Source organism: Xenopus tropicalis, chromosome 7 (assembly GCF_000004195.4).
Source record: "Xenopus tropicalis strain Nigerian chromosome 7, UCB_Xtro_10.0, whole genome shotgun sequence".
Lineage (NCBI taxonomy): Eukaryota > Metazoa > Chordata > Amphibia > Anura > Pipidae > Xenopus > Xenopus tropicalis.
Genome location: NC_030683.2, coordinates 129,629,760 through 129,642,853, shown reverse-complemented (window position 1 = coordinate 129,642,853; position 13,094 = coordinate 129,629,760). Strand labels below are relative to the sequence as shown.

General features: G+C 51.2%; 1 protein-coding gene across 1 annotated transcript; it reads right to left on the bottom strand.

Moving 5' to 3' along the window:
• Nucleotides 1–4,602: 4,602 nt before the first annotated feature.
• Nucleotides 4,603–12,260, bottom strand: camk2n1 (calcium/calmodulin dependent protein kinase II inhibitor 1). Its single transcript, XM_031905681.1, has 2 exons — nucleotides 11,926–12,260; nucleotides 4,603–10,942 (listed from the first exon to the last, which is right to left on the bottom strand). Exons 1-2 carry the CDS (start codon nucleotides 12,110–12,112, stop codon nucleotides 10,875–10,877), a joined length of 255 nt encoding a protein of 84 aa, XP_031761541.1. The 5' UTR covers nucleotides 12,113–12,260; the 3' UTR covers nucleotides 4,603–10,874.
• Nucleotides 12,261–13,094: the final 834 nt, after the last annotated feature.

Genomic DNA, 13,094 nt, shown 5'->3' with positions numbered 1-13,094 from the left:
CTCCGGTACAGACGTGCAGGGAATACCAAACCCCCTTGCAGAAGGGAGAACCCATTTCCCCTGTGCGGAGGGGGGAATGCTGCATGTTGGGCACGTGCCAGGCTGGGCGGTCACAGCGGCTGCTAATCCGCATGCAGCAAAGCTGTTTATTCCGAGCGGCCGCTCTCTATCTGCACAGCGCAATAAATAATAGAGAGGGGCAGCTCGGATGTGAGCGCGGCACAAAGCCTGTATAATGAGGCCTCGGCTGGTAACTCCCTGCCAGTCACGCCATCAATTATACATGTATCCCCCATTCACGCCAAGGTGAGGGAATGCTCTCTCTGCCGCCGAGACCTGCGGGCGAATCCAATTTCACACGAGATTCTTGCTCACTCTGAGTAAGCGAAACGCCAAAAGGCTTCCGGTCGCCCCTTCCTTCATAACGGAATCGGCCGAATACCGAACCAAATCCGAATTCTAATTTACTAATTAGGACACCGAAGGGTTATGTGATTTATGTGACGAAAAGTCACATGATTTTAAAGAGTCGGATTCGGTTCGGCCAGGAGCGTGGATTTGGCCGAATCCCCAACTGAATCCTGGATTTGGTGCATCCCAGATGTGTTAAATAACTATTATGCCCGAAGCCTGTGGGCACTGAAGGGTTAAAATGGATCTTACCTTGCAGTGGAGCATCTCATAGCGATTAACTGGACTTTCCCTAGCAACTAGCACTTTTGAAGGTTGCCAGGGTCACCATTCCTAGCAACCATGCTGGGATTACTCCTAGCAAACGGGAAAAACGCTAATGTTACCCAGCCGTAGCCAAGAAAGAGCACTTTTATAGGTTGGTTATGAATCCTAGCAACAAAGGAGTATGTTCACTGGTTGTCAGGATAACCAATCCTAGCAACCAGGGGACTAATTTAAAGGGGAACTAACCACCATTCCATTTTAATTGTTAGCTCCAGTGCACAGTAGTCCCCCCTGCCCCATCCCTAAACGAATCACCTATACTGTCTCTATTTCCAGCACATTATCGGGTTCTGCTACTTCATCTAATTAATAATTTATTGCAAATTGTTAATTACAAGTTCCCAGCCTACAGCATTGAGATCCATTCGGAGCAGCAAGAACCTGGGGCCCAAATGTGATCCAGAATAAGTGAGAGGAATTATCTAAAGATAATCTAGCGGTAATTCTGCATCTGATCCTAAGCTATCTTAATTAGAGTATTTTATTGGAATAAAGGCTTAATTCCAGAACTTAATCTTAATCTAAGAGTTAATGTATATGATCTGGGAATAATCTAGGGGTTAATTCTAATATCTGATGCTGCTGTAAATACAGGATCTCCCAGCCAGACATCTGATACCCATCTAGGGTTAAACTCAATGTAGGATCCTAATCTAGGATTGGATTCATTCCAGCACCTAATCTAACGTTCCATTCCATTCTAATCCAACATCTATATCCCATGACATAATAAATGTGTGTAAATTTTCCTAAAGCCTGTCTGGCGTGCAACACACTCAGCGAGGGGGGGCGGTATTTACATCTGGGGAAGCTACGGGCATTACATACATAGAGATTTGCAGCAGAGACTCCCAAGGAGAAATGTCAGGAATAGCCTAGTCTGTGTACTGAGTCAGAATCTGAGTCTGAGTCTCCATCAGGTGTAAATGCTGTTTCACCATCAGCATAGGAAGGGGTTCCTTACTGTAAGGGCAGTCAGGTTATGGGATTCCCTACCAAGAGAGGGGGAATGAGTGATTCATTGGGGGTGGGGAGGAAAGGGGATCTCACCATCAGCATAGGAAGGGGTTCCTTACTGTAAGGGCAGTCAGGTTATGGGATTCCCTACCAAGAGAGGGGGAATGAGTGATTCATTGGGGGTGGGGAGGAAAGGAAATCTCACCATCAGCATAGGAAGGGGTTCCTTACTGTAAGGGCAGTCAGGTTATGGGATTCCCTACCAAGAGAGGGGGAATGAGTGATTCATTGGGGGTGGGGAGGAAAGGGGATCTCACCATCAGCATAGGAAGGGGTTCCTTACTGTAAGGGCAGTCAGGTTATGGGATTCCCTACCAAGAGAGGGGGAATGAGTGATTCATTGGGGGTGGGGAGGAAAGGAAATCTCACCATCAGCATAGGAAGGGGTTCCTTACTGTAAGGGCAGTCAGGTTATGGGATTCCCTACCAAGAGAGGGGGAATGAGTGAGACATTGGGGGTGGGGAGGAAAGGAGATCTCACCTTCAGCATAGGAAGGGGTTCCTTACTGTAAGGGCAGTCAGGTTATGGGATTCCCTACCAAGAGAGGGGGAATGAGTGATTCATTGGGGTTGGGGAGGAAAGGGGATCTCACCATCAGCATAGGAAGGGGTTCCTTACTGTAAGGGCAGTCAGGTGATGGGATTCCCTACCAAGAGAGGGGGAATGAGTGATTCATTGGGGGTGGGGAGGAAAGGGGATCTCACCATCAGCATATGAAGGGGTTCCTTACTGTACAGGCAGTCAGGTTGTGGGATTCCCTACCCAGAGAGGGGGAATGAGTGATTCATTGGGGGTGGGGAGGAAAGGAGATCTCACCATCAGCATAGGAAGGGGTTCCTTACTGTAAGGGCAGTCAGGTGATGGGATTCCCTACCAAGAGAGGGGGAATGAGTGATTCATTGGGGGTGGGGAGGAAAGGGGATCTCACCATCAGCATAGGAAGGGGGTCTTTACTGTAAGGGCAGTCAGGTTATGGGATTCCCTACCAAGAGAGGGGTAATGAGTGATTCATTGGGGGTGGGGAGGAAAGGAGATCTCACCATCAGCATAGGAAGGGGTTCCTTACTGTAAGGGCAGTCAGGTGATGGGATTCCCTACCAAGAGAGGGGTAATGAGTGATACATTGGGGGTGGGGAGGAAAGGGGATCTCACCATCAGCATATGAAGGGGTTCCTTACTGTACAGGCAGTCAGGTTGTGGGATTCCCTACCAAGAGAGGGGGAATGGCTGGTAAGTAATGGGGTAAATCCCACAAATGCACGTTGGTAAAACCAGTGCTAAATAGTCCCGGTGGCTGATATTTGTAGTTTAACAACACCCGGAAGGTACAGGCTGTGGGATTTCCATACCAGACCCTTTCCTAATGGGACACCACTGCCTCCCAGGTTGGGGGAAATCTTACAGCTAAAAGCCCCCCCCATTCACAACTCAGCGCTTACGCCAGCACCGTGACGTCTGTCTTCCGACTGCCAGAACCTTTGTCCTCCCAGAATAAATATTATATTATAATAATAATAATCATAAAAGTGAGAAAAACCAGATTCTGCTGATTAATCACCTCCTGTTTCCTCCGACAGCTCCGACTTCCTACAAATGCACCGGCTGTTTATAGGGAAAGGGGCAATTAAACCCCTCCATTTGGGAATCTGTCCCCCCCCCCCCCCCCCCCCCGCAGCCCCCACAGCCCTGTGCGACTGATACTGCATAGGAGCTTCCTCTCTATCTAAAGGGAAACTTAAACCAAACACTGTGTATTGTCTGATCACTCAACTCCCCAATACCTATTCATTCCTCATTCTCACTGGGTTTATAGTTATGTGTAACTGTCACTGTGTCTGTCCCTTTCCCTTCCCTGCACTGCTGGTTCTGACTCCTGATACAACTCCCCAATACCCATTCATTCCTCATTCTCACTGGGTTTATAGTTATGTGTAACTGTCACTGTGTCTGTCCCTTTCCCTTCCCTGCACTGCTGGTTCTGACTCCTGATACAACTCCCCAATACCCATTCATTCCTCATTCTCACTGGGTTTATAGTTATGTGTAACTGTCACTGTGTCTGTCCCTTTCCCTTCTCTGCACTGCTGGTTCTGACTCCTGATACAACTCCCCAATATCCCCATTCATTCCTCATTCTCACTGGGTTTATAGTTATGTGTAACTGTCACTGTGTCTGTCCCTTTCCCTTCCCTGCACTGCTGGTTCTGACTCCTGATACAACTCCCCAATACCCATTCATCCCTCATTCTCACTGGGTTTATAGTTATGTGTAACTGTCACTGTGTCTGTCCCTTTCCCTTCCCTGCACTGCTGGTTCTGACTCCTGATACAACTCCCCAATATCCATTCATTCCTCATTCTCACTGGGTTTATAGTTATGTGTAACTGTCACTGTGTCTGTCCCTTTCCCTTCCCTGCACTGCTGGTTCTGACTCCTGATACAACTCCCCAATATCCATTCATTCCTCATTCTCACTGGGTTTATAGTTATGTGTAACTGTCACTGTGCCTGTCCCTTTCCCTTCCCTGCACTGCTGGTTCTGACTCCTGATACAACTCCCCAATATCCATTCATTCCTCATTCTCACTGGGTTTATAGTTATGTGTAACTGTCACTGTGTCTGTCCCTTTCCCTTCCCTGCACTGCTGGTTCTGACTCCTGATACAACTCCCCAATATCCATTCATTCCTCATTCTCACTGGGTTTATAGTTATGTGTAACTGTCACTGTGTCTGTCCCTTTCCCTTCCCTGCACTGCTGGTTCTGACTCCTGATACAACTCCCCAATATCCATTCTCTTTCCATTGCTCCTGGGAATAAATCACACACAGCGAGACCCAGAACGTAACAGTATCAACAATTTATTGCAATAAAAACAGCAATTATATGATTATTATTATTAGTATTAAATCAAGTGCCTCATTCCCCACCGATACAGTCACATAGTTTAACCCTTTCAGCGGCAGAGGGACTCTGGGGGGGGGAGACAGCTCTGCCGCTGGGTAATAAGAACAGAAGTGAATGACAGACGGTTGGGTGGGAACATAACGGGGCCCCATTCTACGCAGCCCCACCCCTGCTCTCGCCCCAAATACCCCGCCCTATCGGGACGCAGCTCCTGTTTGTCGGAAGAGGTGGAGGGTTTAGCACCACAGTCTCTGAGATCAGAAATACGTCCAAAAATAAAGGGAATAAAATGCCAACCCTTTGCGTCACCTTGTGCAATGTCTGGAGCTGCGCCCAATAGTCTCGCTGCATTGTATCGGGGCGGGACTCTTTCCCCGGTGCATCTGGCGCACTCATGGAGAGGGGTGTGGCTAAGAGTGCCAGATGCTTCACATGAACCCACCCACCTTTTATATCTTTAGTTTTGCAGAACATCAGACAGGTCCCTAGAAACCGCCGAGGCCTATTGACTAAGGGTGCCGCCGTGCCGTATGGGCGGCCATTTTCATAATAACATAATGACAATTGCCCCCTTAGTGAATGAGCCCCACGGAGCTAGGCTGTAGCTCATATTCTCCAAACCAAAGGGGGAGACACTGGAATGGACACAGGGTGCAAAGATGGAGGCACAGAGACACACAAACAGGACAACTGCCACCCTCCAGCTGTCGGCTTTTATGATACTATCGGCCGTCCAGATACTCATCCTCCATATTGGAAATCCATCGCTTCACTACATTTCCCAGAAATCTCAGCAAGCCAAAGGAAGAGCAGATTTGGTCGAGGAGCTTGCAATTCTGGACACATCGGTACCCAACCGCTTAGTTTCGTTCACTGGACAACAACTGCCAACATTTATCACTTATAATAGACTAAAGCATGCTGGGAGTTGTAGTCCAGGAACACCTTAGCGCCACCATGAATAAAAGGAATAACAGAAGACGAGACATGAGTCTGGGGGGGCGGGGGGTCGCCACTTCACCCCCATTTAACCCACGCCCTGTATGGCTAATTAGCGGCACTGCTGAGTGGTTTATGTGCTGCTATTGAATCGATTCTCAGCCAATCAGCACGCGGGAGGTGGCGACTCTGGCCAAACCCTATGGAGACAATGGGGGTCATTTATCAACACTGGGCAAATTTGCCCATGGGCAGTAACCTATGGCAACCAATCAAATTGTTGCATTCATTGTTCTACATGCAGCTGGCTGAAAGAAGGCAATCACTGATTGGTTGCTATGGGTTACCGCCCATGGGCCAATTTGCCCAGTGTTAATAAATGAGCCCCAATGAGTGAATATTGGGAATCCTATAGCCCAGGGCACATAAAGGCCGATATTGACATCAATGAAGGACAGGAATAACGTCCGTAGTCAGAAACGCTTTCGCCTCAGTAGTCGCTATACACTTAGAAAATAGTATATCACAAACACATTCAGATTGCAATAACACTGCTTATTGGGATGTGACACCAAAGAAACATACCCCGCCTCCAAAGAAACCCCCTGACCCTTAGGGACCCCCCGGGCAATCTGTATCCCCTGTAAACAGGTGGGGCTCATTCTCACAATATGAGGGCAAGTGGGAGCTGCCATAGAGCTAAATTGCGCAGAACCCCCAACCACCACCATTGTGACCCCTGTCTGGGACCCCACTTATACCTGCCCTAAGGTCCTGTAACCATTGGTTACACCTTGCACTCAATAACCATGTGGCCCCATAATACTAAGTTAGCAGATCCCACCCCCCCAGCAGGGCCCTAATTATTTGCCCACTGGGCACTTGGCCCCCCTGGGTGGTTGCTAGCGAGTAATATAGGGCCCTAATGATCTGCCCTGGCCACTCCCCAATTATGTATAAACCCCACCTACGAGCCACCCAACCACGCCCACTCCCCCACAAGCCCTGCCGCTTTTCCAGCCTGCCAATCCACCTCAGTCCCCCCCTATACTTACCTATACACTTATAAGGGAAATAATAAGGTTGCCTTGGCCTTTTTTAACCCTTACTGGCTCACCCATTTACATGTTTGGCAATTCTGCCTATAGGGACTGCTCTACTCTCGCACCAGGATTGGCCAAGTTCATGGCCGCACCCCAAAGGTCCCTTTAGGCAAGAACATTAGTACGTGGCTTTTCATTGGGTGAGCAAAAACAATGTAAAAAATCTTCTTACTGCGCCTAACGGGAAGGGACTGCGTTATTTACATGCGTCGGGCCAGACGGGGCTGCAGTGCATCTGTAAGCGTAGCGCCCTCTGGTCTAACAAGGGGTTAAATTTTTTTCCCACTATACAGTGAAATAAATAAAAAGAAGAACAAAGCCCTGAGCCCACGTGAGATGGGAAATATTCAGCCCCACAAAGGAATTCCCTCTTGGAACCGGGATCACCACGTGTGAATACGGACCGGTCTCCCTGACCCTATCACTGCAGTCACTGGAATAGGAATTTTATTTTGCCATGAAATTTAAATTTGACTCCAATTTAACCCCAAATTGCTCTTGACTCCACTTCTGATCTCTCTCTATATATGTACATTATATCTATACTCTCAGGGACACGGCAGAGCCAAGGGGGGGTACCACTGCCCCAGAAGAGAATTTTCCTAAGAACCAATCAGAGGCTAGAACTCAGTGGAACGCAGGAGTAAATGTAACGCAGCTGTGCCTGTGACCTTCCCATCAGCCTTGGGGAGAGCTCTGCCGCCTCTGCCTTTCCTTCCAAGAGGGAAATCACTAAATATTTACAATGATCAATAATTACACTGACCCCCGAAGGTCAGAAATGGCACTGATAAATAAACTAGCAAATTGCCCGACCAGAAGGAAATCCTGGGGCTGGGCCTGTAACCCCCTGTACTGCACAGCAAAGGATCCTGGGACTGGGATCTCAACCCCCTGTACAGTACAGAAAGGAATCCTGGGACTGGGCTCTCAACCCCCTGTACAGTACAGCAAAGGATCCTGGGACTGGGCTCTCAACCCCCTGTACAGTACAGCAAAGGATCCTGGGACTGGGCTCTTAACCCCCTGTACAGTACAGAAAGGAATCCTGGGACTGGGCTCTTAACCCCCTATACAGTACAGCAAAGGATCCTGGGACTGGGCTCTTAACCCCCTGTACAGTACAGCAAAGGATCCTGGGACTGGGATCTCAACCCCCTGTACAGTACAGAAAGGAATCCTGGGACTGGGCTCTCAACCCCCTGTACAGTACAGCAAAGGATCCTGGGACTGGGCTCTTAACCCCCTCTGTACAGTACAGAAAGGGATCCTCGGGCTGGGCTTGTAACCCCCTGTACAGTACAGCAAAGGATCCTGGGACTGGGCTCTTAACCCCTTGTATAGTACAGAAAGGGATCCTGGGACTGGGCCCCCTGTACAGTACAGCAAAGGATCCTGGGACTGGGCCATAACCCCCTGTACAGTACAGAAAGGAATCCTGGGATTGGGTTTGTAACCCCCTGTACAGTACAGAAAGGATCCTGGGACTGGGCTCTTAACCCCCTGTACAGTACAGAAAGGATCCTGGGACTGGGCTTGTAACCCCCTGTACAGTACAGAAAGGGATCCTGGGACTTGGCTCATAACCCCCTGTACAGTACAGAAAGGGATCCTGGGACTGGGCTTGTAACCCCCTGTACAGTACAGATAAGGATCTGGGGACTGGGCTCATAACACCAAGTGATCCTGGGACTGGGCTTGTAACCCCCTGTACAGTACAGATAAGGATCTGGGGACTGGGCTCATAACACCAAGTGATTCTGGGACTGGGCTTGTAACCCCCTGTACAGTACAGACAAGGATCCTGGGACTGGGCTCATAACACCAAGGGATTCTGGGATTGGGATTGTACCCCTTTTTACAGCAAGGAATTCTGGGACTGAGTTTTTTTAAAAAAAATAAAGACCAGATAATGTTCAGGACCCAGAATGCCATGGGGCAGATAATAAACAGTAACTGTAAGGGATCCATCATGGAACAGCGGATATAGCAATTTGTCACCCTATGTAGGGAAGGAACTGTCACCTTAAATGCCAGATCTTTAGTGCCAGTATGACAGATAGTCCGTGGCTGCAAGGACTCTTCCTTTTGGCCAATGACCAGGCTGCGGAACATTCCAGAGACTTAGCATACAGCAGGGAGGTTCTGGAACGCTGCAGCCATTACGTCTGATTGTATCACTGTGTCCCATCTATTGGGGTGTCACCCCCCCATAAGTGCCCCGTGCTGCATGGCTAATAATTAGCAAGTCATTAGGCACAGGAATGGAATCAAAGGGGCAGCAAGGCAACTGCAGCTGAACCTGGGGGCCACAGCTATGACTCATGGGGGCTGCCCTAGCCCAGCATCGAAAGGGTTAAGGACAAACCAAAGGACCCCCCCGCCCACCTATCACCAAATAAATGGCATGAAATCCCTTTGCTTAAATACAAATGATAGTTTCTCTTTCCTTTAAAATCCTTTAGAAAACTCCATGTTGCCCCGCCCACTCCATGTTGCCCCGCCCCCTCCCCAAACACACCCCGCCCCCCTCCCACGTACACGCAGTATTGCACGGCTAAAAATGATTCTATCCGTCGGAGAACATGTCAAAACGATCTCAGCATGCAAAGGTGCACAGATAGGAATATATATATATATATTTATAGAGCAATATATTTATAGAATTGGGGGGGGGGAGTTTTTTTTGCAAGTTTAAATCATGTAAACAATTTAGGGAGCAGAGTCCGGGGCCCCCCCGAGGGCCCCCCCCCAGCTCCTCTGCCCCCCACCAGGAATTCACGTAATGTCCAAAAAACAGCAGTTTCCAACAATCTCGTTAAAAATGAACTGAGCTGCCGCAACTTTTTTTTTTTTTTTTTTTCTAATAAACAACCCCCTCCCACCCCCCTCTTGGTGGGTCGGTCTTCAAATCCTTCCAGCACCAGAGGGGTTAAACAGCAGCTAATGTTAACGCCCCACCCTGACACGGGCTGTTGAGTATCACCGTATGGCAACTCCCGCACCACAGCTTTGTGTATAAGGTTTACTTCCCCTTTAATTTTTTACAAAAGCTTTTTTTGTAAAGGGGAAATAAACCTTATTTACAAGTAAAACATATATTCAGTTTCCCCTACGTTTATACACAAAAGCGGGAATACTGCTGGCCTTGGCCTGATTTTCCCGACCAATAGGAACGCTGTTGCTACCGGCCAATGACGTACAGCTCAGCCAAGGCAAGCAATATGGCAGCTCCCTTTCATGTATAAGGAACAGTCTTCCTGTTGAACACATCCCACCCTTGGTGCCTATGGACACTCCCAGCATTCCCACTTCCCAAGCGGCATAACGGATAAGGGTATCCATTCGGTATGTTCCAAAGCCGCGGTACTGGGGGGGGGGGGGGTGTAAATCCGCCAATGGGAATGAAGTATCTGCCAATGTTTAACCTCAGGGGAGGAGTCAGTTGCACTGCTACAATTGCTGGGCTACAACTCCCTGCCTGCTGAGGTGCAGAGGGGGCTGATGGGAGATGTAGTTCTGCAGAGGGCACAATGACAAAGCAGCTGCTGGGGACTGGGGGGGAACAGGTTCTGTGCCAAACTGATCCTGGGGGGTGGGAATAGTGGGGGGGGGGTCCCTAAAAAGTGGGGCCCAGCGAATTCTAGTTATGCCACTGGCTGAAACTACATCTCCCAGCGTCTTCCGATCCCTTTCTTTGGCTTATATCCTAAAGCGCCGCAGCACGGCCGTCTGATCTGCGCAAAATCCTATTGGCTGATTTGTCCCTCACCCAGAATAATGGAATCCCCCCTCATGCTTTTAATAATACCCCCCCACCCCCGGCTGTCCGACACACCGTGAATCCCCTCGCCGGTACAATTCCCTCTCTCCGGGTCAGCGGAACGGTCACGGAGGGTCTCGGAGCAATGGAACCAAAATCTCGGTGGCTGCCGCTGCACGGTCTCTGGGTTTTGGTTTCCGTCTGCTGATTGGTCTGTTATTTTTTTCCCATTTTATGTAGTTTTTGTCTGTTATTCATCCCAGTCGGACACGGGGGGCCCAGCAAATCCACGGGGGGCCCAGCAAATCCCCCCCCCGAATCTCATTCAGCTTCCCGGCAGCTGAAGCCATTCCTCTCTCTCTCTTTCCCTTTCATGTTCGGTCGGTGAGAAGGTCGGCGAAGGGTTTAAACAGCGGGAGGGGCCTTTTCCGGGAGCGTGAGAACCGCGTCGATCCCTTCGTCTTCAATCACTACTGCAACGGCAAAGAGAGCGCAGTCACATTTCTATCAAATAAAAGGGCGAGTTTCCCCTTTAAATGTAACTTGTTCATATTAATAATTCACCCACCCTCCTATATGAAATATAATCATCTAAGTTGGTAGCCCTCACTTGCCCCCCCCCCAGACACAAACCAGTGGGGGACCCTTCTCCCTAATGATGCCCCCCTGCTCTGAAATGGTAGAGTCCATTATAAGACACTGCAACACTGTAGGAAGATTCCATCAGCCTATGGAATAAGGGGTGCACTGTGGGTTCTACCTACTGACACAATGTAGCAGGGTAACTCCCCCCCCCAGGTCTGTACTCAGGAGTCAGAACCAGTGCAGAGAGTATGACCCTGCTCTTGCTGCAATGCCAATAGTAAAGGCAAAATAAGATAAAATAAAAGCCGCCATCTGCCCCCACAGATATTCCTGCCATATTTCTGGCTATTACCTAATAGACTTTTGGCTGTACCCCCAGCTGCCGCCCACCCCCCGGCTGTTTCCCGCAGACAAACACGGAGCGATTATTTCGGAACATGCAAATGGCGTGCAACGCGGCGGGGGGGGGGGGGGGCGGAATCGATCCCTGGCACCGATCCAGGGGGCATGCAAAGGGTTAATACCCCAAATGTGCAAAAGGCAGAGTGATTCCTGGGATATTCTATCTGAATGCAAGTATCCCCTGAGCCCCCCGTCCTTATGGAATTTCCCCCCGTTCCACCTCCGCGCCAGCAACGTCCAATGGCAGAGGGGGGGGGGCTCATTCCATTGCAACAAGTGGGGCCCATATGACTGGCACTCGCTATAAATATCCCCAGAACCGACTGCCACCGGGTAGGTAAACTGCCAGTGCAGGTAGGTGGGGGAATGGCCTGTGCCAGTGCAGGTAGGTAGGTGGGGGAATGGCCAGTGCAGGTAGGGGGGTGGGGGAATGGCCAGTGCAGGTAGGGGGGTGACTAGTTGCACTCACCTCTCTTGCTGCGGCCGATCTGCCCCAGTTTGGGGGGTCTCTTGCCGCCCCCCTGGCCGGAGCTGCCATAGAAGTTGCCGGTGTCCTGCAGGCGGCAGGTGAGGGGGATTTGCCCCGCCATGTCCCCCCCTCCGTCCGCATAGTGGCCCCGCTGTTCCGCTTCGCTGAAGGGCAGCACCTCGGACATGCTGAGCCGGGGCGGGGGGAGCTCCGAGGAACCGATCGCAGCCCACTCCGGAGGGACCTGCTCACTCACCGGGCGGCGGCACCGGGTCACATCCTCCGGCTGGGCTAGCGGGACCTGCGGGCACACACAGCGTTACCGGGGGGCACACACAGCGTTACCGGGGGGCGCACACAGCGTTACCGGGGGGCGCACACAGCGTTACCGGGGGGCACACACAGCGTTACCGGGGGGGGGCACACAGCGTTACGGGGGGGGGGGGGGCGCACACAGCGTTACCGGGGGGCGCACACAGCGTTACCGGGGGGCGCACACAGCGTTACCGGGGGGCACACAGCGTTACCGGGGGCGCACACAGCGTTACCGGGGGCACACACAGCGTTACCGGGGGGCACACACAGCGTTACCGGGGGGGGGCACACAGCGTTACCGGGGGGCACACACAGCGTTACCGGGGGGCACACACAGCGTTACCGGGGGGGGGGCACACAGCGTTACCGGGGGGGGCACACACAGCGTTACCGGGGGGGGGGGCACACAGCGTTACCGGGGGGGGGGGCACACACAGCGTTACCGGGGGGCAGAATCCTCGGGGGGCTGGGAATTTACCCTTGGGGGGGGGGGCCTCCTGCTGCTACTGGGAGAATCTAAGGGGGGGGTTGTTGACAAAAGGGGAGACAGAAGCAGAGAATGGGGGGGGGGTTATACCAACAACTCGGAGCTACAAGTGTGGGGGACCTGCTGCTGTAGGGGAGTAACTGGGGGCAGGAGGGAAAGGGATTGGGGTTGTACCACTCTGGGTACGGGGGGGGGGGAGTCGGGGGCAGGGGGGGGGGAGGGAACCCCCTCTATCGGCGGGGAGAGTCCGGGGAAGAAAACATGGTTTCGGTGGGAGGGAAGGGTCTTGGGGGTGAGACTGGGGATGAAGTACAGGGTGCAGTACTGGGGGAGGGGTGAGAAGAAAAGACAGGAAGACAGGATTGAT